This window comes from Hermetia illucens, chromosome 3, assembly GCF_905115235.1.
Source record: "Hermetia illucens chromosome 3, iHerIll2.2.curated.20191125, whole genome shotgun sequence".
Classification (NCBI taxonomy): domain Eukaryota; kingdom Metazoa; phylum Arthropoda; class Insecta; order Diptera; family Stratiomyidae; genus Hermetia; species Hermetia illucens.
The window spans coordinates 177,742,768-177,765,912 of record NC_051851.1 but is presented as its reverse complement, the minus strand read 5'-3'; the positions used below and the strand labels follow the sequence as shown (position 1 = coordinate 177,765,912).

General features: G+C 42.9%; 1 protein-coding gene across 1 annotated transcript in view; it reads left to right on the top strand.

Moving 5' to 3' along the window:
* LOC119653235 overlaps nucleotides 1–18,316 on the top strand; it is a 30,266-nt gene extending 11,950 nt beyond the window's left edge. Inside the window, exons 2-3 of the mRNA XM_038057824.1 lie at nucleotides 16,685–16,978; nucleotides 17,041–18,316. Coding sequence (XP_037913752.1) covers nucleotides 16,685–16,978; nucleotides 17,041–17,397 — 651 coding nt within the window. The 3' untranslated portion in view covers nucleotides 17,398–18,316. The remainder of the gene's footprint in view (nucleotides 1–16,684; nucleotides 16,979–17,040) is intronic.
* Nucleotides 18,317–23,145: the final 4,829 nt, after the last annotated feature.

Sequence of the window (23,145 nt, the reverse complement as noted above, 5' to 3'; positions counted from 1 at the left end):
CTCTTCTCGCTTGAGCATAACCAACAACCCCTATGAAGCTCCCACTAGGGGGCCAACCGCAAATAACCCAGCTGTAATCACATACAACGGGAGTTCACCCGAAGTATGAAAGTCCAGGGGCTACCACGGTTCCCATGATACTACCAGTATACCCCTGGTGAAGTTTCGTGACCAATTTGCCACTTCAGATGAGTCCCCGTGCAGACTCGGGTCTAATCGCCCTGATTAGGCCTTTGGAACATTCGCCTACTGCATCACGGCCGGCAAGCCAAAGTGACTACAGCGTCTCCCGGTGCCACCACTATAGAGGTTTTCCTCGGCCACTTGGTTTTGGTTTGGCCGACGGGGTTGCCGCCCGTCTTCCTCACCGCCACCTCTGAGCACCATCAGTTTTGCGGTGGTATCTGACCGTCCTCGAGTTAAAGTTGGCTACAGGATGCAAACAATGATGGTCCTCTCTGCTGCACTGAATGGGATAAACATGGCTACGTAAATGGCAAAGGAAATATAAAAAAAGAAGGTAGCAATAATCACAGACTCCCAAAAACCCTGCTCTTCTGGAGAAGCAAGACATCAGACATTCCATTGTCTGGGAAATAATTGACGCAATAGCGAATTCTGACTTCGAGGAGATAAGAATACTGTGGTGCCTAGCCAAAAGTGAAATTATATTAAAGAAGATGGTGTACTTCGCACCATGGTTTCATTCTTGGCAATTGAGGATGTACTATATTTGGTGCAGGCTCCGACCAGCCTACAACGAGCCTAGCAATACCGGATCCAGTGTCCAAAACCGAGTGACAGTTGGTACACATAGGCCGAAGGCCTGGCCAATTCTCGTCCCTACGTACGATCATCGTGTGCCGGACTTAGCTAGCTCTGTTAGCTTGCCAGGACGTCCTGTTGTAACTAAAACCTGCAATAACAACAACAGTAGATCAAACTATTTGGAGTACAATCTCAGCCTTATCCAGCCTACAGTAATTAGTCGGCATTAGGGAGGCAGGGCAAGAGGCACTCTGTTCCTTGGGAATGAGAGAAGTTATCCCCTTGGTGAAAAATTCTGGAATTAATTTAGGATCCGCAATCATCTGATTAAAATGATTTGCCAATACCCTGTGAGAGCTCTTGAGCCGTTTCAGCCAGAAGTTGTGAATCTTATCAACTCCTGGCGCCTTCCAATTACCTGCCTTTTTAAGGGCTATTTCTACGTCGACTTCAGTTAGGTCAAGCATGGTCATTTCGAGGCGGACCTCGGATGAACGCATAAGGTGTGGGAGCCACGCTGCTCCTAAATTGCAATTTGTTGAGTCCAAATACCCAGAACGGAAAAGTCCTCCTGCGCATACCTCTGTTATTCACTCCAAGATGTTGATTATTGAGATGAATAACTGTGCCAGCTGCAACGTAGACCAGGCTATAAATCTCTGTCGCAGTAATCTCGTTAGCCAAACGATCAAATTCTATCAACGGCAGTATTGATGTTTTTAGTTGCCGAACCGAATTTTAGTTTTGGGATCTTTGGCCTAGCGTCTGGGAGAATCTCAGCATATTCGGTGAATGCGACCTGGAATGCGATCAAAGTCTCATTATGAATTGGCTCAACATCTCCAGTTACTAAGCTTCTCCTGATTGGAGTGCCAAAACATTGAAAAATGTAGGGTCGTGATACTATTTGAAGGAGCTTCTTTCCAATTCGAAGCACTTTGCCTTCTCACCGTAATTTCACGCGCAATTTGCAACTTTGCTCCGAAAAACTGTCTCATCAACTTCCTTCTTCTCATGACATCCTCTCTCCTTCAGAAAATCCTCTAATTTTATAAAATAAAATAAATGAAGACAATAATTTAGTCCCAATCCTTTGTGTCTTTTAATCAACTCTCTTCTCTCCTATCCTCATTTGAATCTTTCCTCAACCGTTGAATTCCGCGTGATTCCAATAAAACGATCACTTCAACCTTAAGAATTTTTGACGGTCAAACAGGAAAAGTGACACTCACTGCATTATAAAATTGTAGGAAAAAATGAAATAAGTTGCACCTCGTCACGGAGTAAAAGATAAAGAAAACCGTGAGAACTCAGCCAGGAACGGAAAACACAGCAATTGCCTATTTTAGCCGTAGTTCCTCCAATAGGTCAAACCCCTTTGCCGTGTCTTATTGATAAAGAATTAGGAATGCTGAAGTTTCACGGTACTGAGGGTAAGGGAATTACAACTCACAAAAAGACCACGAATGCCACTTCAAGAAATTCAGATGGAAGATACTTTACAGCAAATATCGGCTGAGGCGACAGCGACAGTTTAAAGACAGACATAAAACTGCTAACCATTGATGGTATGCTCTGAAGAATGAGTAAAAAAATTACTCAACAATGTATGGTTGCCATTCACCCCTTAGTTAGGCATAGCGCGTCAATCGTGCCTACGCGCCATTATGCAAGGCGTTACAATTCCTTCCAGGATTTCCCGAGACGCTTGCACTCTTCTACTGTTTTGTGCTAATTGGTCCTGGGGCAATTGTCGTCCCTCTTTAATTTGTGACTTATCCATTGTCACTTCTCTCTTCTGATCCAGCCATCTACAGATAAGAGGCCTGTACACCGACGAAGTGCGCTAATGCTACAATGATGAAACCGTAATTGAAGACGAATACAAGTGCACATGGAGTTTAGCCGGGAATCATGATTGAAGGACTAATGTCCTGTCCATCTGTCAATGAAAACCTAAGTTCTTAATTCCTCCGAGTCCCAATTATACTATATTGTAAGATACGTGAAATTTTCTACATGATCTGGGGATGACTGTAGTGTCTAATGAAACTGGCTTACTTTTTCGGGCCTAGCTAGCATAGAGGCAGGCAATAGGACAATGTAGTGCACTTATGTACTTTTTCCTCCAACACGTCGACTATGCGGATGATATCGGTTTGCTCCCTCATCGGGTCATGGACCTTGGTCAAATAACTCAGGATATGGAAAGAGAGGCAAGTAGAGTTGAACTGAAGATAAACACCATCAAAACCAAGGTTTTCAGTCTGACGGGTCATCATACTCTTCCTATGTGCATTAAAGGGCGGAGCATCAAAGGCGTCTAATAATTTATATATCTAGGAAGGGTGGTTGCTGCCAACGGTAGCGTCGAACTGGATGTTGCCCGTTACATTAATGGCGCTAGATCCGCTCCTCGTCGAAAATCTGGAAAGCAGTTAATACCAAGATCGAGTTGATACTGTTCTGTGCTAATGGTCCTATCACATGGAAAGTGACCCCCGCTGCCACTCCCCCTGGAAGGTGGAAGCGGTGACGTATAAGTCATACATTAAGGAGGGCGACAATTGCATTGCTGGCTACATCATGCGGTGGAATCCTCCTTCCCAAAATGAACGACGACGAGACGACGCTCCAAGAAGCATTATAGCGAATGTCAACTTTTTTCGTCTGATTGTTCTCGTTTCGTCTGTAAATATTCCATTGAGTTAAAAAACAATGTCCTTAACAACCCGAAGTTGCCACTTAATCTTTTGCGCTTTGTATGCTTTAATTTTAAGATAAATCGTTGAAAATAATTAGAATCTATGAAAAAAAGATGTTTCGATTTATTCCGGAGCTCACTGTGTACCAATTGAAGCCAAAAATGACAAAACTTGTGGGGTCATCTTCACTCTCCTCTCCTCGTTATTTCATATCAAAGTTTTCTTTGAGGTTCTAAACAAGTCCTCCTTTTTTTTCCTTTGTAAAACCACTTTCAATTCGGCCTTTCTAGGTCAGATCGTCTGATAATTAGATACGTAATCTAGTGAGGAGTTGCTTTTTTTTTATTGCAAAAGATAATTGAATAAGGTTAAATGGTAGATCTAAAGTTTCAATTAAATTAAATTTGATCTCCATTTGGAGATAGTTTTCTTATTTTGATTACGATCAAATTAAAACAGCGAAATGAATGAAGATACGAGGGTCATCGTTTGTTATCTTAAAACTTGATGAGTACGTCAAGAATTCACTGCACCCTTGGCATTCATTTGAATTTATTCATGATTAATTACGTTTTTAGAAAGTCATTCACAAGCTTAGAAATGGCAGCTGTAAAGTAATCATACTGGCAAAGACAGAGGAAATATTTAATCTAAAAACAATGATAAGGTTCCGGTGGATTCATTTGAAGATAAAAGCTAGTTTCGAAAATATATTTTTTTTTGTTGATTCATTATCACATTGTATTCAGTTAGTCAATTTGATGACACTTAGTTGCATAACATGAGGCGGAGTATTATTACGATAAGGTGAAAAATGCTTAGTAATGAAACAAGTGATATTTGGTGATGTTTGGAGAATTCAATATAAAATAAAGATTTAATAATATCCTGGCCACGAAAGATTTTAATGTGGAAAGTATGAACAGAAAAATGTTGTTTTGTTCTGGATTTTGTTTTCTGCAATGGACTTCGTACTATACACATAATTTCGATTCATCAGCTGACTAATCATTATTGTTGCGAAAATTCTAATTAATCCCTGAAACACATTCATTGCTGCGCTGATAAGATTTGATTTGTGTACACAGACGGCGATTATTTTGGACGTTGTCTAGAGTGCACGTGTTTAGTGTAGACTAAATGTCTTCTAGGCTGACGTGATATAGAAGTTCGATTGCTTCTATGAGACTAAACACAATTTTGAATAATATGTCATCATGTGCAGATTTAAATACTATAATCAGTAAGTATAGATGTTCCTCATGTTGGAGGAAGTGAATGAACATATCCAGATAAGAACCACATCAATGAATCTAGGTCACTAGATGTTTACTTCGTTAGTTACAATCGAAATTCTCTCCTTAACCTCAATTGAAATACTATTTTCAATCTTCAACGATTATTTCGGTCCCGGAAAATATCTCAAATTTGCAAAAAGGCTATTTTGTAACTTTGGAAACCTTACTTTACTCAGAATACCTATTTGTTAGTAGACCTTCCCTTTTAGCGTCTTTCCTTTGTTATCTTAATATAAAAAGTAAACAGTTTTGAAAAAATAAGATCGAACTAAATACGGTGCTAATATGATTACGTAATCAGAAAGCTATGAACTATTATGAGTTGTTGCGACTTGTCGGAAACCACAACTAGCGATGTTTATCGCCCACAACTAATCTGTTTGAAATGAGCTAGTGAGCAAAGAACGTCAAAAATGGGGGAGCAGACATAACAATCTAATTTTTCAAAATGGGTCGTCAGATCACTTGTTACTTCCGGCAGGAGTGTGAAGCGTTACTTGATTCGCAATGTTCTTCTGACATACTCCCTCGGATTATCATCGGTTTCGATAGATATCCCCAGTCCTTAGTGGAGAACGCTATGTTTCCTATAAAACTTCCAAAATTTGATCTATTATAATAATTGTCTCGCTTCAAACTGCACAAACTTTAGACAGAGAGTATATAAACTGCGTGAAAGATGACCAAATCGTACAATATACATAAGGTAAGATAATCAATCATTAAATTTCAGATGATCTTGCACTGAGGAAGGAAAAAATGGTTCCCGAAATACTGTACCCCGCGATAGGAAAGTGGAATTTAGCCAAAAACGGAGCGATCTTCCACTGGTTTTTATTTAGATGGAGAAAAGTTGTAGCTGCAGATAGACCACGTTGAATGCTCAAGATCTAAACGAAAGATTGTTGACCTTTAGCAAAGGTCGGAAATTGTGCAAATATTGTCTTGCGTAGAATAATTGTAGCGTATGACTCTCGAATAATATTTATTGGTTCACTCAATAAATAATGAATGTGAGAATTAGATTAGACCAGCTTAACGCAATGTAAGAGAAAATAATAGATATTAACACTTCACTTCACTGTATCGGTGTTATATTTTCCAACAGATATTTTTTCTGTGTATAATTGATGATGTATCTTATTGAGTCTTTCCTAGAGGACATGTAGAAGGTCAATGGATAATGACTGTTTTTATCAAACTTTTTATATCGATGAACAGAATGGCGGAAGTGTTGAGTGGATGTATGTATATTTTGGTAGCGTTTATTCTACTGAAGGGGCCCAAAAGTATCTAGATGTGGTGCATTTGTAATTTTTTTCTGGCACTGTTTGAGGCACCTCTTTAAATTTGATACTGTATAGTGCCTATTGCGGAGATGTTTTAGATTTTTTTCCATTCTCCGAAATAAGAGCAAATGGCACAGAGCTAGGTCTGGTAAATACTGTGGGTGGGGAACGATAGACCACCCCTGGGACGCCAAATAGCAGTTCACTCATAATGCCATGTGTTGGAAGGTGCTAACATAATGAAGTCACCTGACCCTAAAATTCCAGACCAGGGGAAACAAATTCCCAATGTACAATTCCACGATCATCATAAAAGACTGCTCCTGTCTTTTTTTGGCCTGGAGGACTTGGGAGCCTTTCACAGACTTGCGCTTGCTTGGTTTCTAGCTCATACTCATAACATCAACTCTCATCACCTTTAATAGCTTTGGATTGAATCACTTTGAACCTCTTTTTTTTCAAGTCCTGCCTCAAAATTAATCGATTGTTTTTAAGGTTTCGTGTAAAGCAAAACCATATTAAAATCGATTCACTTTCTGTCTGTCTGTCTGTCACACGCACTTTTCTCCAAAACGGCTAAATCGATTTGAACGAAATTTGGTGGACAGATGGGAACTATGAAATCCCACGCATACAGTGAGTGATATAAATTCAGGTGGAGTTTAAAGGGGGGTTCCCCATACATGCAAAGGGGGGATTTAAAAAAAATTTCACCGGAGATAGTCAGAAGAAGAAGTTCAAATGAAAGGCTTCGATTAGTGCTTGACCCGGGATATTTAAATCGCTCAGTCCTGGGCAGGTTACTGTCATTACAGGACTGAGCAATTTAAATATCTCGAGTCAATGCTATCAGCCAATGGAGAACTGCGTTATACTCCTCACATAGAGAAACACAAAACCTTTCCCGACTTTTGTTATCTTGGTTGAGAATTCTTGCAAAAAATTTAGCGGTAGTACGTCTCGTTTACAAATTTTCTGACCAAGTCCCTTTGAAATTCCATCGTTCTTGAAACGACGATTCTCGTTGATTTTTTGTTGGATGTTTATCAACGCTTTCATCGTTTCGAAATGATTAGGGGCACTGAAAACGAGTCTGGTCTACAACACTCATCGCGCTATTTTTAAAGCGGCCAACTTTCAAAAATTTAGGTCCGGCTCATATCCTTGAACGCCTGTTAAAGTATTTGGTAAGCTTCTACAGGCGATTTTTCAATCAGGGAACAACATTTTAAACAGATCTTTTCTCCTGCAAATTTTCCATAAAGTCTTCTTAGGCGGAACACAACAGCAGTAAGAAAAACACACGCAGTGTTGACTTTTTAGTACCAAAAGTACTAAATTTTGTACCTTTTGAAGTCCCATCAGTTTCTTAGTACTCTTTTATTTTTTTAGTACTTTTTTAATAAAATAAGTACTTTCAACAGCAACCAAAGCGAAGTTAATATTTGGTAGTTCGTCACCAAGACAAAATTTCATGTGGCTAGACCACAAACATTATCTTTGGGCGCAGCCGTAGAAACATTACATCGATGACTTCCCTACGACGCGAGGTCACGATCTTCTGCCCCGATGCTATTTCAGACAGAAATCTTTATTCCCATGCAAATCAATGGCCTATAAACAAATTGATTGGCGATATCCTGGTAAAGTGCACCTTTTTTTTCCTTTTTCCAATCGATCTGATGTTTGGGGCGCTCGAGAACTTCTTCATCTTCTTATAATTCCAAGTTGGCTTTGGTCTCCAGAAGACTTTGTCTTAATTTTTTTCGAACGAATGACCGCGTTGTCGAATTGCGGAAGCAGAACAGTGTGCAATTGCCATTTATTACTAAGTCGTCCCATATATTTGAGTAGCAGTGGGGGTCACTTTCAATGTGGTATTCCTATATAGCATCACAAATTCAAAAGTTCCAAGCGTGCGCCAACACCTGTCTCTTAATGGAATAGGCGGGCCTGATTCTATACTATGAAGAACTTGGTCGGTGTACAGGCCTGGGACCTGGCGGAAATGGTAGCGGATAGGTCACATATTAAGGAACGACGACAATTTCAAGACAAGATACCAGAACAGTAGAGAACTAGTGCGGGCGTCCCGGTAAGTCATGGAGGAAACTGAAGTGCAGTTCAAGTAACCGGGAACGATGACGTGTAGTTGTGGTTGACGCGGTATACCCCGCCAAGGGGTAAATGGCAACCATACAGGTGTGTACTCCTATATGTTGCGGGGCTTTCAAAAGATACAACATGCAGAGGCGACGACTGCATGTTCTGATCATTAGAGCTTTCGAATTTTCTGGTTCATCGTATTAAAGACATAATGTTGCAATGACTCGTCAGACTGAGAACCTTGTTTTTGTTAGTATTTGTCTTCAGCCCAACTCTGCTTGCCTCTTCTTTCACATCCAGAGCCATTTGGCCAACGTCCATGATTCTGTGAGAGCAAACAGATGTCATCAGCTTAGTCGAGATGTTTGAAAAAGATGCCATCGTCCATTGAATTTTTCCAGGCCTTCACAAAAAAAATAATATCGGTGACAGGATGCAACTTTGGCGGACTCCGCTTTCGACTTCAAAATCTTCCGAGATTTTACCTTGGTGCAGCAGGTGACATTTTGCGCCATCATATTTTGCTCTGATATTAGCTATTAGTTTCTCCGGAATTATGGATGAGAAATCGACCGTTAATATCCTTCACAAAACCATAGACTATACTGAACTTCTCGGGACTTCTCTTGGTATCGGAGTTTGAATGCGTCATGCCCGCCCGGTTAGTGGAGCCTTTAACCCATTCCGTTGATCGATCCGCTTCCACGACTCCGCAGTCAGCTAGATCTTATGAGGCAGTTTCCAGACGTGGCCGACGACCTGTGCAGCACTCGAGAAAAGAGCATGTTTGATGGCGGTCCAATGCTCATCGATATTCTTAGGCGCGTTACTCAGTAAATCTACCGTTCGATAAGCAAGAGAGCTCTCCCACTGTCGAGCGACAGCTGGGTCGTACAAGCGGTCGATGTTGAACTTAGGGGGTTGCAACTCCCCAACCATGCGAGAGTGACGGACGCAACACGCAAGCGGAAATAAGCAACCATTAGATGGAGATCCCCTTCGAGGCCGATGCCAGCGCCTCTCTTGTTACGTACATCCAGAAGAACACTCCTAAACCTACTGCTAATCGCGAAGTGTTCGATAGGATTGCTCATATGACGTCGGTCAGTTGAAATCCAACTAACCTTATTGCAGGCTTTATGCTCGAACAATGTGCCAACAATGACGAGGTGGTGAAAGTTATAGAAATTCAAGAACCTCCTACCATTACTGTTACGATCGCCTGAGCGTGCCTCTCCATCACATATCCGGGCAAGGTGTTTTCCAACCTTGGCATTCAAACCACCCATCACGATCACAATGTCGCGTTTAGTAAGCTTTTTATTGCTCATAGAAGGCATCCTTCTTCACTAAAATTGTGATGCCTCTTTGATGATGATTTCTAGGTCTTCCCCGATTTTTCGACAACGCATTAGGTAAGGGACTTTCCGCGAAGTTAAGAAAAATCCACCCAAGCACGCATCGGATATGTAAAGTGACTACGCTAAGGGGGGTTGACCTATCTGTAGAATGTTAGCCAATTTTTTGGAGTGTGTATTGACGCTTGGCTTTAATGATAATATGAAAGAATAGATTCACAATATTCCTTTAAACGTGATAGAAGGGTCGCTGAAGTCCTTTTCCTTATTTAGAAAGAAAATGAAAAGATATTAAGCGCTCACCTAATTCATCATCATCATCATCAACGGCGCAACAACCGGTATCCGGTCTAGGCCTGCCTTAATAAGGAACTCCAGACATCCCGGTTTTGCGTCGAGGTCCACCAATTCGATATCCCTAAAAGCTGTCTGGTGTCCTGACCTACGCCATCGCTCCATCTTAGGCAGGGTCTGCCTCGTCTTCTTTTTCCACTATAGATATTGCCCTTATAGACTTTCCGGGTGGGATCATCCTTATCCATACGGATTAAGTGACCCGCTCATCGTAACCTATTGAGCGGGATTTTATCCACAACCGGACGGTCATGGTATCGCTCATAGATTTCGTCATTGTGCAGGCTAATAATAATATAACGTGTGTAACGACGAAAACTATGAGCCATATCGTGACTGGCACTACAAACGTTTATAAATGCAGGTGTATCGAGTAGCTGTCACTCGTTTGGACGAATGGGGAGGAGCTGCAGTAGAAGAGGATAAGGTAGGCTCCACTGTCAGTGAGGGGCGTATGCTAAGATACTAGGAATATGTAAGTAACAATGAATTGTTGATCTTGACGTGAGATCGGTGCGAACCAGAGGCAGCACTGTGAATGTGTAATATAGGATCTCATCTAAACACCACTTAAATTTTAGACCTGCTCGAGAGCAGCGTAACAATGAGGTTCGGCAAGTACGAGCAATGCGTGGCTATGCTTGCCTTATATGAGTATGAAAAAACGGCCAAAGAGATTCATAAAACGCTTAAACGGTACAGAGAAGAAGATGACATCGTAGATCGGCTTACCGGCTAATCGCTTAACCTCTGTGCACCCCTACCAGGCAAGAAGTGTCGAAGAGAGAGACAATGGCGGGTTTTAATGCAGAGTTCACAATTTGGCAAGGCCTTAAGAATGTGGCCAATGTGGTGGAGTTACCCTCCAGATAAAGTTGCCTCATGAGTGGATTGGGGTGATTCTCCGTTCTTTCGAAGAATCTTTCTAACAGGTTGAGAGCGAACTCTCGAAGAGGTTTAACTTTTGCTCGCCTGTACACTTCGGCGTTGCGGCCGCACTTCTTGGTTTTCCAATTGTACGACAAGCCGACGCAGTGTCTCAAAATTTTGCGCTCGAAGGACTCGCACTTCTTCATAGCTTTGGTCGAGCAAGAGATCCATGTAGGGGTTCCGTAGCAAAGAATCGGTCTTATGAGGACTTTGTATAGGGTCAGTTTAGATTTAGCGCAAAGTCCTACTCTTTTACGAAGAATAGAGTAGATTTTACTTAGTGCACCGCGTGCTCTGCTGAGAACGAGATTAAGGTGGGGGTCGAATCGTAGGTATTCATGAAATAGCATTCCCAGGTATTTCATTTGTTGTGAACTGTTTACTACGGTATTCTCGATGCGTAGCTTTAAGCGTTTAGCTTTTCTGTGGATAGATCTAGATCCCAAGTATCTGGATTTTCTCCGAAGAGTAATAACCTGTGTTTTAGCCTCGTTGATTTTTATCCCCCAGGTCTGGTAGTACTTGCAGAGATATGTTAAGTATTTCCCTATAGCATTAGCTGCCTTACCGGGTCGGAGGCTCGACGAGAAGATAAGCGTGTCGTCAGCGAACTGTAATGGTTCTGTGCCGCTCTCTGGGATTGGAGCGTCGGCCGTGAAAATGTTGTAGAGTGTAGGTCCTGAAATGGATCCCTGCGGTACTCCAGAAGTGACCGATAGGAGATCGGAATAATCATTTCTCACGCTGACGTAAAAATGCCTATCTTCGAAGAAACTTATTATAAGTCTGATCACCGGGATAGGGAAATCAAGGCTGATTAATTTGAAGATAAGTCCGTTGACCCACACGGAATCAAATGCCTTTTCGAGGTCTAATGCACACACTACTGTGGGCTTGTTATTGACGTTAAGTCTGCTACTCACTGAGTCGTGAAGGTAGCTTAGTGCGTGTTGGGTCCCGTGCTTTGTCCGAAACCCGAATTGATGGTTCGGAATAATGTTTTTCCGATCGCAATGTTGGACTAATCCCACTGTCCATACTTTTTCGAAGAGCTTGCCCAGGTTGGAGAGGAGAGAGACGGGCCTGAAGTTTTGTGGTACGTGGGAGCCGCCTTTTTTTTTAATGGCGATTATCTTTGCTACTTTCCAAGTAGTGGGAAAGTAACCATTATTGATGCAGTTGTTGAAGACTGCAAGAAGGAACTTCATTGATGCCCTAGGGAGGTTTTTGATGACAATATTTACTATGTCATCTGGTCCAGTTGATTTTTTGCCGTTAAGGCTTTTAGTGATGGCTGCGAGCTGTGATAAGCTCAAAACGGTTTTTGGGTCATTTGGTTTGTAGGATGGGTTAAAGGTGGAGAAGGTAGTTAGTTTGAGTGAATGCTCATGAAGAAAGTCTTTGATTGTCGTGTCTACAATCGAACTGACGGCTCGGTTGTTACTAGGTGAAGGAGAGTTTAGTTGATTTAGGAAAGACTCCGCGAGTATTTGAGCTTTCCTAGCGTCACTGCCGATGTTTTCATTGTTCTTGGTAAGAACGAAGTTTTTGGATCTGTTGCGGCCTGTCAGCCTATTTATATCTACAAACATATTAGATCCGGGTTTCACATCTGCTAGCTTGCGAGTGAGTTCCTTCCTACGGAATTGTTAAACCATTTGACGGATTAATGTACTAAGGCAGTTAATCCGCGAAATTAACACTTTTTATTCCGTGTTAGTTCTGTTGCCATTTTTGTGGAAGTTTCGTTTGAGATTTCTGCGCCAGATTTTTCTGACTTTCAGGTGTTTCATTATCTCGTGCGGCAGTTTATTGAACTGAATCTCATCGATTTTGAGGAGCTTTGTGTTTCTGCGTGTAGCAGAGTTGATGGCATCAGTAGCCGTTAGGTTTTGCGTTCGTTAGGTTTTGCGAGACAGTGATTTTTTTCAGGTTTAGCTGTGGTGCTAATTCTGATCTGAATTTATCCCAGTTAGTATGGGCGAATGATCTTATTGCACTGGGTACTCGCTTTTGCAGTTGAGAGTTTAGCGAAAGTATAAGTTCAACTGCGAAGTGATCGGACATCTCTGGTAAAGTTTTGAACGTTAACACCTGCAGTGTGAGAGTGGCGTCTGCGCACATTAGAAAATAGTCAAGTATTGACTGACTTGCAGGCCTTGTGGGTGTGTCTGGCAAGATCATCTCAAGCTGGTTTAATGGACTTTGATTATGGATCCATTTTTCGAGGGCAACCCCATTTCGGTTTTTTGCCAAATCGCCCCAGGAAGTGTGCCGTGAGTTAAAGTCCCCACCAAAAATTAGGTATTTAGATTTAGACTGGAAATCGCTCAAGATTTGTAAGTCTTGGCCCAGTTGTTCAGAGGGAGAGTTAGATTTTATGTAGACTGCAGCTATTAAGATGCGTCTATTGTCGTTAGTTTTAACTAAGGCCGCTGCCGCGGAACAGGTCTGCAGGTTTTTGATGGAGATTTCCTCAAATGCATAGTCTTTTCTGACTAAAAGGGCGGAACCGCTGTTGGTGTCGTTCCGGATAATGTTATATCCGGTAAAATTAACGTTGTGCCTGCTTTTTAAATGTGTCTCTGAAACACAGAAGAAGTCTGCTTTCAGGGAATCGACCAACTCTTGTGCGGTGGCACGTTGGGCGTGTGAGACCAAGGACGACTTTTAACTCCATAAGCAGCGATCAAGGCACTTAGGTCCAACCAGGTGAACTCTAAACTGGTATGGGAATGCCTTGAGAGACTGAATACACTCGGCTCGTCCAACAAGGTCTGGATACTTTGGGTTCCAGGCCATGCTGGGCTGGAAGGCAATGAGGCAGCGGATGAACTAGCCAAGAAGGGAGCAGGGATGCCTTTATACGGGCCAGAACCCTTCTGTGGAATCGGAAACGGTTTCATGGCTATGAATCTAAGAAACGAAGAAAAACGGTTGAGGGAGCTATATTGGGCGGGCCTACCAGGGATGGAGCAGTCCAGGGTGCTTATTGGGGGATACGAACCCATGCGCACAAAGGATTGCTTAAACCTCACCAAAAAGAACCTCCGAATCATAGTGGGAATTCTCACTGGTCATTGTCGGCTGAACTACCACCTAGGGAAGCTAGGGATATCTACGGACACTGCCTGCAGGTTCTGTGAGGAGGAGGACGAAACCTCTATGCACGTCCTGGGACAGTGTCCAGCACTTGTGCAAAGTAGGTCGATACATCTGGGAGAACACTTAATACCAGATGCAAAGCTGAAACTTCTGGAAGTGGGGAACATACTAAAGTTCCTAACGGTTACTGGCCTGCTTGAGATACTATGATCAACAGGTACACTATAACCAGTAAAAGGGGCACAATAGTTCTTCAAGGACGCGGTGCGACTTTCCCTTAACAAAATAATAATAACTCCATAAACTCATCAAAAGTTGGATAGAGGCTAATTGTCGCTGTTCATTTGTTTGGGCCGAAGCGAGAGTTTCGACCAAGTTTTGGAAGGCCAATTTGTTGCCTTGAGGGACTTGAGGGGCTGTAGTTCTAGGAATAGTGTTCCTAGTTGTTTGGGTAAGAGGAGTTTGGGGAGCGGCCGCTCTAGGGAGAGTATTCCTAGCTGCTTGAGCGTAAGAAACGCTCGGTTTGGCCAAGCTTTGTGACATCTGAGTCACCGCCTGTTTGGCTTTCATGATCTCGGCATTTTTTTTCGCCCTGCCAGCTTCCCTTCTGGCAACCATGTCCTTGTATGCCGGGCATCCGCGGTAGTTGGCGGGGTGTCCGGCCTGGCCGCAATTGCAGCAAGTTGGTTTGTCTGCGGTGGGATTTGAGCATTCCCCTCGCAGATGGGTTTTCGTGTACCTCACGCACCGGTGTACGATGGAGCAATTGATGGCGATATGCCCGAAGTTTTGCTACAACTAGCACTGCACTTCTTGAAACGGCTTGACTTTCTCAAGCGAAATTTTCTGGTGAAGGATATATTTCACCCTAAATGCTTCGTTTAGATCTTGTTCTGGCTCGAAAGTAGCCATGAACAGCCCCGATTGCGACTTCAATGGAAGCGCCGGGTTCAGGCTGTGGGCCAGTTTGTCGGCTCGTGTGACTAGATTTGAAACACTTTTCAACTTCAAATGCGGGTACTCTTCGTTGAGTTCGCACATTATGTCAGCCGGCTCAGTCTCTCTATGAAGACCACGGATGACCAAGGACTGAGTCCTTAAAGCCGGAGGGGTACTGGTCGTGGCATGTAGTCCCTTTTCCTTAATAAGGTTGAAGATCGCTGCGTGATCCTCAAGACTTTGAGCAAAAATGAGGGTCCTATCAGCCCTCGTATTTTTTAGGGTTGCTTTTAACCCTTTCTCTTTTAATATCCTCAAGAATTGAGGAACATTAATTTTATACCCAGGGATGGGCGGAATTTTTGCCTTTTTTGGGCGGGTAGCCTCGGGGGAGGGTGCCTGAGGGTTTGCCGGAGGGGCATTAACTCTACTTACACTCACCTTTTCTTTGTTTCTCTTTTTCCTCCGCTGGACGAAGTTGAACTCGTCGCCTTCCTCTTCTTGGATGACGACGCACATCTCTCCATCTTGATGATGTTGTTGATCCTTCTGTTGTTGCTCGTGTTGTTGTTCATGTTGATGTTGTTCACGATGATGTTGTCGTTGCTGCTGCTCCGACGTTGCGATTGGCATCCTCCCTTCGGGGGATGCCAAGCGATCCTCTAGCCGCTTTATAATTTTTAGCTGACAGTCCAGCTGCTGGACCATTGCAGCCTTTTCTTGCTTTAGCTCCTCGATTTTTTCGAGGAGGGTCGCGTTCATTGCTTGCAGCTCTGGGGAGCTGCCTTCTTCTTCCGTTGACATCTCCTCGGGGTGTATCATCTTACACCTCTTGGCGGACATCCTGTCCTCAAGCCCGTATTTGCTGTTGTGCGCAGCCGCTCTGGAATGTAACAATATTTTTTTAATTTAATGTTCTTATAATAGTTACCCTTTTTCGGACGTGAATGGCACCACTGTCCAGAACGTATACTTCCTTCTGGATTCTTGTTCAGCTCTGCTCTTAATGACCGTTCGCTTCGAGAGCTCGGAGCGAACCCTGTTGTGAGAAAGTACGGATTTGGTTCGGACAAATATGAATTTGCTCGGAAAAAATGGGATCTTTGTTGGGAAAATTACGAATTTGATTGGAAAGGATACAAATTCGGTTGGGAAATAGATGAATTTTTGTTGGAAGTGGAATTGAAATTAGTTGGGGAAAGTTTCGAATTTGTCTAAAAAAATGCGAAATTGGTTGGGAAAATATAAATTTCGTTGTGTAAATATGAATTTGGTTGATCAAATTACCAAGTTTTCGGGGAGAAATATGAATGTGGTTGAGAAAAATTCTAATTTGATTGGAAAAGTGGGAATTTAGATTGGAAAATTTGAAAAACATTCGGAACGGGTAGTTTTTAGTATGGGTTCCAAATAGGCAAGTATGCTGAACTAGAATTTTGGAAGAAATTGCAGATTTTATGATATGTACGTCTTCTCGGATTTTTTCACAACGAATCAGATAAAGGGGCCTTTGTGCGAAGTTAACAAAAATCTACCCAAGCAGGCATCGGATATGTAAAGTGACTACGCTAAGGGGAGTTGACCTATCGGTAAAATGTTAGCCAATTTTTTGGAGTGTGTATTGAGGCTTGGCTTAAACCCTTCCGTTAAACGTGATGGAAGGGTCGCTGAAGTCTTCTCTCTTATTTAGAAAGATACTAAGCGCTCACTTAATTGCCACATATATTTCCGCCTTTTTCATTTTCAAAGACAAATATTATCACAAAGCGCCGAAAAATGTCTGATGCAATGTTCGAATGTTTTTCATATGAAATTGTACATTTATTTTTCAGCACATTAAACGAACTGGTTGGGTGATGCGCAACGTAAAAGACTGTGAATCAATTTCGGGCCATATGTATCGTATGGGTATGATGACGTATTTACTGGACGGTAAAGACGGTTTAGATCGGACAAAGTGCTTAGAATTAGCGATGGTGCATGATTTAGCGGAATGTATTGTTGGTGACATCACACCATTCTGTGGTATTTCACGGGAGGAGAAGAAAATGCGCGAACTTCAAGCCATGGAGGATATATGTAAACTTATTCAACCGTACGGAGTGAAAGTCTTGGAGCTATTTCAAGTGAGTATCGAGATTTTTATAATTGTGTAGCTTTTTCATGACGTTGGAATCAATTTTTATAGGAATACGAGGATGCGAAAACTCCCGAATCGAAATTCGTTAAGGACTTGGATCGGTTGGATATGGTCCTCCAGGCATTTGAGTATGAAAAACGTGATAATTGTGTGATGAAGCATCAAGAGTTCTTTGACTCGACGGATGGTAAGTTCGAGCATCCATTTGTTCGGCAACTGGTCGACGAGATCAATACACAGAGGCAAGCACTGTCCGCACAAAAAGAAGCTAATCGAATTTGCAACGGAAACACGAATGGTTTCACAAATGGACATCATGTCGACGCTGATATGATCACGGAGAATGGTGAACGGAATGGTCACGTTGAGGTTGTTTCAGGTGCAAAGAAAGCCTCCACGAGTTGATAATGACGCCTTCTTTGTTAGCGAAGAATAAGATTTTCCCCGAAAGTGGAGAGACGCAATAGATAACTCTCATCATTCATTTCAAAAAAACAGTTTTTTTTTTAAAGTCATCTTTTATGAGTGACTATGCTGATATCTGCGCAATCTAATGCTCTTTTGTTTTATCTCAGAAATATCATTTAACACGTAGATAATTAAAGACAAACTAAGATAGTTTTACATAATAACATAAAGTTGATGTGAGGATTCTGGATCCTCCAGCCGGAGCGCTACCCAGTTCATCAAATAGTGATGGACGCTGTCTGTATTTCATACCAACCCCACAAACTCGCATACACTTTATTTGGATGCCAACACGCCCAATATTTCAAATGATATTTCAACGCATAAAATACTTATAATTTTTATTTAAACTAAATCTAGCCTAAAAGAGATCACGACTTACTAATTTGATTAGTGAAATTTAACTATTTAACTAATTTGGTCGTTATACGGGTATATGAGAAGTAGATGTGTTTTTGTAGGTTTTATTTCTCTTAAATTTATTTATTGTCTATGAGAGGAATATTGTGAATGTACAAGGTACTGTGTAATGTTTGTTTAGTTTAATTTCAGACCTTTCAAGTCGTAGCTGCATGTCCCCAGCCCCAAGTGTCACGGTGCTTGTCAGCCTTTAGGGGACATGTTGTTATTGAAATGGTTGGATATTTTGTTGTTCAGATAGATAGCTCGAAACAAATTCTAGAGAAGCGAGATCTAAAGACATATAGTGAATGTTATCTTATTTGTATAATATATTGCAGGAAAGTAACCGAAAGTAATTTGAGATTTATTTAAGATGAAATATTTTTTGTTTTTATAGTACGTCTATATGCAAGTGGAACAAGAATGGAAATACAAAACAAGAAATAGAAATACGCATTTGTCTTTTTTTGATGGCGGCTTGATCAGTGGCAAGTTGGAATAGTTGAAGGTGACCCGGATTGAGTAAGAACTCCTAAGCACCACATATTTCACTTTTAAACTTATAAATAGAGCAAGCAACCTTCTACATCCTATGAAGACAACACTTTTGAAAAACACCTATTTTTTAGCATAACATGGAAAAAATGCATAAACAACATTTTCGAAAACACTTTAGCTACTAAAATATTGTAAATAATATTCCTTTTCCCAAACTCATAACACACGTGCAGTTTACAGACACTTCAATAGTACGACAGAGTTCTCAACATCGTTCCCCTGGGAGAATATTTCCGTTTTTCATTAACACAGCCATGAAACGAAATCGCCGGGACTATTTGGCAGCTTTAGATCTTTCTGAATAAAAATAGTTTAGAATTTAGCTCTTTTTTTTTTCATCGGCTCTGACGACCGTGCTGAATCGACTTAAAATATTATAGCTTTTCGCTTTCATGCCCTTGTCCCCGCGATTTGATAATGACCTGAAATCACGGGCGGAAAAATCTTTAAGAGGAAAAAGCATGTGACTTTTCCCTCAATTATCTTGTCTATTCGATTTTCAGTTGTGGGATCGAATGAGTAAAGTTTGTACATTGTTTGGAATGTATTTTTAGATTTAAGCAATGAAATTTTATTGCCGATCGGTGCTTATGTTGTTAAGGGTTTTTTTTTGAAAATATTTTAAATAGTGTTTGGTTTTTTAACTACGCCATTGACTTTTCCGAGCGTTGATTCCAAATTATATTGTGATCTTTTCTTGTTTTTCTTTCCAAATGGATTCATAATAATGTGATCCTATGCAAACAATTTCAGTCACAAGATTTCGGGAACATAAAAAAGTCAAAGACCGCACGAGCATTTAACCTAGTTTTTTTCTACGGGGAATTGGGTATCAGTTTGGAAAATGTTCGTAATTTGCTGTCATTTGCTTTTTTCAATTGGCCTAAGTGGACCCAAACTTGATCAGCCCAAATAAGCAATATAATATGATGACAGCGGTGGATACCTAAAAGCAAGCAAGGTCAGTTTGAACTGTATCGAGGATAGCTTATTGATGAATTCGATACATGGCAAATATGCGGGGTTTTAAAAAAAAAAATCATGAGGCACAGGTTTCCGTACTGGCGATATTGGAAGTCTGTCGATGACTGGAGCCTGATTCGAGCCCCAAGCGTAACATAGCCATTCTGACCGACAGCCAAACGGCGAGCCACAAATCTCGGACAGTGGAAGAATACATGCTCTGGGTCCTCTGGGACTCCATCGCAATTTGGACAGTCGGGTGAGGTCTCCAATTTAAACCTGTGAAGGTATTGGAGATATCCTCCATGTCCCGTGAGAAACTGGGTGAGATTATAATTAATCTCACCGTGTCGTCTCTCCAACCACTCCTTGATGGCAGGAATGAGCCTGTGAGTCCACCGACCCTTTCCCGAGCGTTCCCACCGCTCTTGCCATCTATTTATGGATCTCTCCCTCTCAGCCTTCTTCGTCTGCAATAAGGGAGAGATTGGCTTCGCATGGTATATATTCGCCATCTCATCTGCCAAGATGTCAATGGGCATCATTCCAGAGATGACGAATGCTGCATCATCTGAGACAGTCCTGAAGGCAGAGCATACCCTCAGAGCTGTCCTCCTGTAGACTGCATTCAGTTTGCTAGTGTTAACTGACATCCGCAACGCCTCGCTCGAAACTGGGGTCGCATAGGGCATGATTGAGGTCACCACCCTGGCTATAAGCAACCTAGAGGTATGCCGTGGCCCTCCCACGTTCGGCATCATCCTGGCCAGGGCCATACTGGCAGTGGATGATTTATCACAAACATACTGTACGTGTTGCTTATAGCTGAGCTTCCTGTCTATCACCACCCCCAAGTATTTGATGGCCGGCTTGGAAGTGATGATATGATTCCCGACTCTAACACAGGCGTAATTTCTCTTCCGGCGCTTCGTGATGAGGACCGCTCCCGTTTTTTCCTCCGCAAGCGTCAGACCAGAGCTCTCCAACCAGCATTTGACAGCACTGATTGCCTCGCTTGAGTATAACTCAGCATCTTCGAGATGCTTTGCGACAACAACCAGTGCAATGTCGTCAGCGTAACCCACCACTGTGGCTTCCTCCGGAAGGGGAAGATTAAGTACATCGTTGTACATGATGTTCCACAGTAGTGGGCCCAATACGGAGCCCTGCGGGACATCCACGGAAACGACGTACTCCTGCGGTCCGTCATCATTGTCGTACCAGAGCCTCCTTTCAGTTAAAAAACTATCGACAATTGCGGCGAGGTAGGCGGGAATACCAACCTTCGCTAGGGATTTCCGGATTAGATTCCAATTGGCTGAATTGAATGCATTTTTCACGTCCAGGGTTACTACCACGCAATATTTGCTGGTACTACCCTTTCCGTGGATTGCATCTTCGGCCAAGCCAGTAACCAATTTGATGGCATCAATGGTTGATCTGGCTTTACGGAATCCATACTGCCGATCTGAAAGGCCGCCTTGGCTCTCAACTACTGGGAGTAATCTATTATAGATTACCCGCTCTAGCATTTTCCCCACCGTGTCCAAAAGACATATGGGTCGGTATGAGGATGGTTCACCTGGTGGTTTACCAGGCTTAGGCAGAAGCACCAACTTCTGCCGCTTCCATACCGCTGGAAATATTCCCTCGGACATGCACGCTTCGAACAACTCAGCAAACATGTCCGGCCTGGATTTCACGGCAAGCTTAAGGGCCTTATTCGGTACTCCGTCCAGAACCGGTGCTTTATTGTCTCCTATTCTGCCGCAGATCTCCAGAAGCTCGTCTCTGGTGACTGGCGGGATTGCCGTCACATTCAGAGGTGGTTCGAATGTGTCGGTGTTCTTCTCTTGCTGGGGGAATAACCCCTGGATGATTTTCAACAAGAGGGCGGGGCACGTGATCTGCGGAGACGAACGGCCTCTAAATCGTCCCATCACGATTCCATAAGCTCTCCCCCACGGATTTACATCCGCTTCTGAGCAGAGCTCCCTAAAGCATTTCCTCTTGCTTCGCGGGCTGCCTTGCAGGCGCACTCTTTCTGCCCTTGATCAATTCTACCTACCGCCCTCTGAGCCGCTCTTCTCGCTCGGTGGCAGGCTGATCGAAGGCCGGTCAGTTCATCATTCCACCAGTAGTTTGGTCTTCTACGGGGGAATGCGCACCTCCTAGGCATGGACGCGTCACATGCTTTGGCGATGCATTGAGCCAGATGGACAGCTCTTTCCGTAGAGGCGCCTGCTATATCCGGTTGATCCAACCACATCTCTAAGAAGCTCTGCTCATCCAAAGATTTTGCAGACCAGCCTGAAATCTTTTTCGGTTTCGGGCATGATAGCTCTTTGCCATGAGGTTCGACACATGTCTCAAAGAAAACTGCCTGGTGATCGCTGTGGGTGTAGCGTTCGCTGACGCACCAGGACATACCACGCGCCAGCGAAGGGCTGACAAAGGTCAGGTCTACAACCGAGCCTGATCCCCCTTTCTGGAAGGTGTTTACAGCACCTTCGTTAGCCAAAACTATGTCCATCTGCGCAAAAGCTTCTAATAAACTGCGCCCCCTAGCATTTGATTCCCTACTACCCCACTCTAGGGCCCAAGCATTGAAATCACCAGCAATCACCTTTGGACTTCATCCCTTCGCGTCGAGAACAAGATTATCAATTCAGACAGTGTCAAACTTGGCGGGGCGTAACAGCTGTATACATATACACCACTTATTTTCGCCCACACGAAGCCACTGCCTGCCTGACTTGCAGTACATTGTATGGCCTGTCGACCACAAGCCCATATTGCCGCTCCACCAGTCGAATCTTTGACCCATATGCCACCGTGACGATGTCTATACGGTTCGCTTATGATAGCGATTTCCATCTCAGATTCGAACGTGGCCTGCTCAAGTAAATCCTGAGCGACCCTGCAATGATTCAGGTTTATTTGAATAAACCTCATTTTCTCATTGCAGTGAGAGCCTTCCTAAATTCTGGACATTTACCACTCCCGGCAATATGCCGGTTATCCTGTCCCTCTTTTACTTCGCACAATAGGCACTTGGGGTCCCTATTGCACTCTCTGGCAATATGGCCTTTCTCCCCACACCTTCTGCATCGATCGGATCGATCAATGCTGCTGGTGCATGCCTTCGCGAAGTGTCCAAACATGAGACATTTAAAGCACCTCTTCAGTGAAATTTGTTCCCTTAAACGGCAGACAACCCATCCAATCCGAACCCTTCCGGCAGCCAATAACATCTGTGCTGTCTCCGCTGGTACTCGTATTGTGGCTGTTTGAGTACCACCATAGGCTTTTCGTAAGCCCACAATAGACTCCTCGGTGAGTTCTTTCAACTTGAATTGCTCCTTCAGAGCAATACAAATTTCTTCTTTCGATGTTACTTCATCGAGATCCTTACATTGAAGGTAGATCTCATGTTTTTGGGCACGCACTGCGGCATTCTCCCCAAGTGAGTTTTTCACTTGAGTGCGAAAGTCATCAGTTTTGCCCACGCTGGATCTTTTCAGCTCGAACATGAGATCCCCTTTCTGAGTTCTTCGGATTCGGTTTACATTTCCGCTCAGATCTTTTAGGTCGGGATCCGCTTTGACCTTTTTGAGTATCTTCGCGTAGGACAGATTGCCCTTACTGGAGATAACAATTACATCTGGACGAGTTCGCACTTTTGCCTTTCGTTCCGCTTTTTTGTTGGTAACTTTAGTCCATCCATCGTTTTCGCTGGTCTTAGGCTTCGCAACGCTGGTC